Raw genomic sequence first — 6,740 nt, forward strand, 5'->3', positions numbered from 1 at the left:
TTTATATGCTCAGAAAGAAGCACTGTAATATATTTTAAAAAGATAGAAAATCATGGAGATATTTCAGAAAAGAAGTTGTGAGTAGAAAATACACATCTGAAAAAAAGTGATTTTTTTGAAAAGGAATACAGCTTCAACAAACTATAAACTAATTACCCTGGCATTTCTTTTCTTCACCAAAACATTCTCTTCTCCATGAATTTCTTCATAGCAGTTTTCACATCCTTGTTCCTCAGGCTGTAGATCAAGGGATTCAACATGGGGACAAGAATTGAGTAAAACACAGAGGACACTTTCCCTTGTTCCATGGAGCTGACAGAAGAGGGCTGCAGATACATGAAGATAGCTGAGCCAGAGAAGATAGAAACAGCTGCCATGTGAGAGCTGCAGGTGCTGAAAGCCTTGGATCTCCCTTCAGTGGAACGGATGCGGAGAATGCTAGCACTAATGAAGATGTAAGAGCTAAGAATGATCAGAGTTGGAATGAGGATATTAAATGCACTGAAGCCAAGAACCACCACTTCATTAATATAGGTGCTAGAGCAAGAGAGTTCTAGTAGGGGATTAATATCACAGAAATAATGGTTGATGACATCCTTACAGAAGAACAGTCTAAGCATGCACCCTGTGTGAGCTGTGGCACCAACCAAGCCCATGAAGAATACACCACCTACCAGCCAAATGCACAACTGAGGGGACATAATGACATTATATAACAGGGGTCTGCAAATGGCCACATAACGGTCATATGCCATAGCTGCTAACATGTGACCCTCAGCAATTATAAAAGTGAGGAAGAAATAGAGCTGAGTCATACACTCATTGTAGGAGATGATGTTCTTCTCTAACACAAAATTTACCAACATTTTGGGAGTTATTATGGTAGAATGACAAAGATCAATGAAAGACAAACTACTGAGTAAATAATACATGGGAGTGTGAAGGTGAGAAGTGACTCCAATCAATGTTATCATGCCCAGATTCCCCACAGCGGTGACCACATAGACGCTTAAAAATAGTAGTAAAAGGGGAATCTGGAGTTCTGGCCTGTGTGTTAGTCCTTCAAGGATGAAATCTGTCACTGCAGAATTATTACCTCTGTCCATTTGAAAAGGGGTACTCTGTGAGAATGAGAGAAAAGCAGCACATCAGAGGAGTTCCTCATGATTTTTCAGCGGTTCATAAACAATGATAGACTAGGGGGCCATTAGGTACTGCAGTGGACAGAGCACTGACCCTAGTGTCAGAAGAAGTTAAGTTTAAATCCAGTCTTAGATATTTATTAGCTATGGGCAAGTCATTTAACCTTGTTTGCCTCCAAAAACAAAGAAAATACTGGGAGAGTGAAGCCAGGGCTTTTTGACCACTATTCAATATTTTCCTGTTGCCTCTGGACGCCCAGTGTCTCTGGTGGCCTGATGGGGTTATGAGATATGTATGCCCAACTATTAAAATTATCTTCATATGATTTTCCTCCAGTGAATATTATGAGAGGGCAAGGATAGCAATAAGAGATATAATGGAAAATCAGACACAAAAAGCAATAACTACCAGTGTTTGATATCCATGACTTGATTGTGTATCTGAAGTTCTAATAAAAACTCAGATGTCCTGTACCTATTTCAGAGATAAGAAAACATTTTTGAGGTGTTCATTTTTCACCAGAGGTCAAAAAGTGAAAAATCCAATGAAATTGTGGTTCTCTCTTTAATGAAGAACTACTGAAAGCCAGGGACTGGAACCACTTTGACAACCATTATCTTTGCACTTTTCCTCATAGCAGTTTATTTCTTCACAATCTCATGTTGAGATCTCTTAATGACCAAACAGGCTTTTCAGATTGTGTTTCACAAAACCTTAGCTCCTATGACTCTAAGCTTAGAAGGAGAATATTACTCACCTGTCAGTCTTGGAACTTAAGAGTTATCTTTCTCAGTGTTTTAAAAGGTCAATGACATTGCTTAGGGTAATGGTGACAATTTGGGGAAATTATCCATTTTTATTCTCACCCTAATTAATATTATGGATCTCATATAATGAACTCTCAAAATTCTAAAATAGATCCAAATTTTTGTTTTGGGTTTTGTGGTAGAATTTCACTTTAGATGTAAGGGAACAAGCAGTACTCATCAATATAACCAGAGTTGCTGGCTTATTTGGGATGAGTGTTTTCTCTTAGGACTGGAGAATCCTGGGATTTGATTAAAAGGACAAAGAGAGCTTCCTGAAGTCTCTTATCTATCTCACTAGGGATACAATACTTCTGATGTCAGCTTTTTTTTCTTTTTTTACCTCTTTTTTCCTTTTGTTAATGGGTTTATTTTGACTATGTCTCTGCTTTGTGTTCCAGAGGAAAAACATGATATATGGTCTCAGTGCCACAGAATATGTATTTCACATGAATCTTCTTAGATATATACCATTTGGTGAACTTATAAAGCTACCATGATGTTGGGAGAGAACACAAATCTTTTTCTTTTCTTTTCTTATAGAAAAAAGAAACTCTGGAGAAAATTGGAATGTAGTTTTTACATTTAGTTACTTTAAAAAAATGTCATACTATTGTGGAAAGACTATGAGTCTTGGAGTAATGAATGATCTGAATATGATTCCTTCTTATAAGATATACTTATGCAAAGGCAGCTAAATGGTGCAGTAGATAGAGTACTGGGTCAAGAGTCATGAAAAACTCCTCTTTGTGGCTTCCAATTGGGCCTTAGACATTAGCTGTGTGACTGGGCAAATCACTCAACCCTGTTTGCCTGTTTCTTCACCTGTAAAATGATCTGGAAAAGGAAATGAAAAATTAATATATTTCAAATGGGATCAAAAAGAGACAGATATGACAGAAATAACTGAACAATTTAATATGTAAGATGATCCAAAAAAATAATCTCTCTAAGATCAATTCTTGTATCAGTAAAATAGGGATAATAATGCCACACAAGCTTTAATAATATAAATATCAGTTATGATTGTCAAATTCACCATTATATATGTATGTATAAATATATTGTAAACATATATGTATTTGCTTATGTAATTATGTGACTTTATATTATTTATATAATATATAAATATTAATTATAAATGTCATTTCTAAGTGATATATCTATAACTTGATGTGTTTATGAAACCATCATTTAGCATATTACATTTATAAGAATATTTTGCCCAGGTAAACTGCAATACTTCAGGCATCTATGGATGCTCCTATTTACACAAACTACTATCCCTCTGTGGCTCAGTATATTTCTTTGAGAAATGCTATTGGCAAAAAAAAAAAAAAAAAAAAATATATATATATATATATATATATATATATATATATATATAAATTTTGTAACTAACCTCCTAGATAAAGATATAGAACTAGACAATACCTTAAAAGTCAACAGGCCTAAATAAATTAAAATAAATTTTGAAAAATAATTAAATAAATGTCAACAAGCCTGATCTCACATTACAGAAGATGAATATGAGAATCTAAGAAATTAGGTGACTTGCTCAAGTTAACAAAAGCAAATGAGCATTTAAATATAGCTAGTCTTCTCTTTAGATAAAAAGCATGTAGCTAATTTCTGTGCATATACTCCAGACTTTTAAGAGCTTGTGCTCCTTGGCACTATCTTCTAGAATCCAGGATTAGCTTCCTTCCAGACCATAATTCGGGCATTGTGATGCAATGAGAAGAATGCTAATTTTGAGGGGAGGGAGAGGGAAGCACTGAACTTAGCATCACAAGAGCTGAGTTCAAATTCGAGTTCTGCTATTTACTACTTGTATATGCTAGGACAGGTGAGTTTTCTGGGGCTCAGAATTTTCAATATGAAATGAAACGATTTTTATGTTACCACATCTATTCTTTCATTCCAGATAAATGGCATACAGGCAAGTATTTGGTCTACAGGATAGCATGTTGTGCTTAGAGTCAGGAAGATCTGAGGTCAGATCAAGCCTCAGAATATTTACTTCTCATGTGTCCCTGAGCAAATCATGTCATATCTATCAACATTTTTCTCATCATTTTTCTCTGTAAAATATAATAACTCTCACCTTCTACTGTCATTTATATCAAAAGAAAATAATATTTGTAAAGTACTTAATATAGTACCTGACACATAGTAAGTGCTTTAAAAGTGCTTGTTTCCTTCTGTCTTTCCACACTTAATCTATCATGATAATAAATTCACCAACAAAAAAACTAATTAAAAGTGCACTCCTCTAAATGTCAGGTTGGTTTTCTCTCATATTTTCTAGCCAGAGAGATCTGTTGTCCATGAACTGAGTAAAAAGGTTATCAGTCATACAACTCACTTTATAGAATTGTCCCCTCAGTTGTGAATGATTACCATGGAAGAACAGGTTTGTACATTCCAATTTTAAGTTTAAATATGGGAGTTCTGATATCCTAAGCACCCAGAACCAATTCTTGCTAATCATTTCTGCTTCCTGTCCTTCTGTAAACTCTTCTTCAAGTATATCAAGAGAAAAGGCATTACCATATTCTTGGGACTTCTTTCTGTGATGATGACAAATCTTTTTTCCTGGTATGGTATGATAAACTAGCTACCCTTGACTGGATTCCATCATTGGAATCATTGAGCCTTTCAATCAAGACGTGGGATCTTATGGGAATCTATCTCTTGATAAGCTTTCCCAAATCAGACTTAGGACTCTTTTCTCTTCTTAATAGTCTCCTTCTATAGTCTTTGACATAGTGGCACAAGCTAAATAGATGGTCAAGAACACTACATAAAAACAAATTCCATGGAAAGAACAGTACTTCTATTTTAACAGGGATATAGCTGACTGACTATTAGAAATTTGGGTTTGAGATTTTTTGGCCACCTCCCAAATTTACATATTCTTGGTTTTTAGGTGGCAATATAGTACAATAATACAAGCACTGGACTTGAAATTGAGTGTCATAGGTTTGAATAAACTCTTTCTCAGGAATTTACTGTCTTTTTGACCATTAATAAGCCACTTAACTTCCCTTGGCCTCAGGTTCACCATATGTAAAAAAACAACACATTTCATATTTTTTATTATGAGTGTTTTGAAAATCTTAAATTTATCTATGTGAAAAATGTGTTTTTTTTACTCTGAGGTCGACCTTTATTCCTATCCTTTAGACAATTAGAAAGATATATGGTTTCATAATTGGAGGTCAATAGGTCTCTATGGATAGCATGCCTTGTAAGGTCATCTTTCTGGTTTCACATGTGCTCTCATAAACCAATGATGTTTCTCTCAAACCCAGATGGATCTCGTTGGCAACTCTCATTTGTATATGCTAACAACTTATATAGCTACATAGCATTTGCAATGGAGATACTTCCAAATCTGCATTTATCTTAAACTTTTGACTACTTCTGACTAGTCACCTTCTTTCTTTGATTAGTAATTATCCAATATTGAGTAGCCGCTTTTAATTGCCTATGATTGTGTAATAGAAATATGATATTGCATGTTATTACATGACACTAAAATATGAGTTCACACTAGTCAAAAAAGCTAATATTATTTCTGCTAACTTAATGGATGTGTGATACAATTGGTTAAGATCAAAGATGTTTGTCTGTAGCTACTTATACTGAAGGCACAGCTATTATACTATGAATAGACTATTGTTACTGAGAGAATTACCTTTTTGTCATAGGATATTTCTTTTGTGCTTGTTCTTTAAGGCTCTACCAGGTGCTCAAGGAATATAATGGAAGAAATTATGATTTGCCTAATATTTCTGTCTCTCCTTCCCTCCCCCCCCCCGTTTCTGTCTCTATCTCTGTCTGAATGTCTCTCTCTTTCACACACACATACACACGAACACACTTATTCACATCCCACAGAAACATACATATACATGTCCCTTTGCTGCTTTCTGCTTACCTATAAAAAGATTTCCATCAGACTTATTTCTCTTTGGTATTATCAAATAATGGAATTCTTTCAGAAGCCTTACCTTGCCTTATTATTCAATATATTTACAATCTAAATCATCCATAGATAGTGAGTTGGGAAGAATAGTTGCCTATTAAAAGTTCTAAAGGCCCGTTCAAACATCTAACCTCCAAGCATCAACCAGGATGCTAAACATTTTTAGCAGTATATGCTTTTAATAAATTCATTCTTTAGACAGGTTTCCCATTTCTGAAGCAAGTTAAATCTTGGGAGATGAGATTTGTGTTTGGGTTGCCACTTCATATATCTATAAATCTTTTTTTGTATTTTTCTACCTATAACCTATCAAAAAAATAAAAAATTTCTATTGGGTGAATACTCCATAATTCCTATCTTATCAGTGAATTATTAGCTTCTAGTCATGACCATATAAGTTCTCATAAAAGTCAAAATCCTAGCATGAAATAGAAATTCAGAAGTAATATAATTCTACTTATAGCTAAATGAGAAAATCCTTATCAAGAACTCTGAAATTTGTTGCCACATCTCTTCTTGAAGACATCCTGTAATGGGAAATTTACTAGTGTTTTTGAAGCTATCCAATTACGTTTGGGATACATTGGGATAATTTCAATTATTGGGGATTTTTCCCCATCACATCCTACTTTGTTCTTTAAAGTGAAGGAAAACAATCTCTATTTCCTTCAATTAATTTTCATTCTGCCTCATCTTCAGTATCCTCTCCATCCTGTTTTCTATGCCCTAAAATTGGCAAATCTTGTTTTAAAAAATTTTCTGAGCAGAACATTGCTGATGTCTCACTTTCATATCCT

General features: G+C 34.4%; 1 protein-coding gene across 1 annotated transcript; it reads right to left on the minus strand.

Moving 5' to 3' along the window:
• Positions 1-173: 173 nt before the first annotated feature.
• On the minus strand, positions 174-1,106 carry LOC100928538 (olfactory receptor 8G1-like). The gene has a single exon (XM_003764333.1). It carries the CDS (start codon positions 1,104-1,106, stop codon positions 174-176), a length of 933 nt encoding a protein of 310 aa, XP_003764381.1.
• Between the last annotated feature and the right edge of the window lie 5,634 nt (positions 1,107-6,740).

The sequence above is a fragment of the Sarcophilus harrisii genome, chromosome 3 (genome assembly GCF_902635505.1).
Source record: "Sarcophilus harrisii chromosome 3, mSarHar1.11, whole genome shotgun sequence".
NCBI classification, from domain to species: domain Eukaryota; kingdom Metazoa; phylum Chordata; class Mammalia; order Dasyuromorphia; family Dasyuridae; genus Sarcophilus; species Sarcophilus harrisii.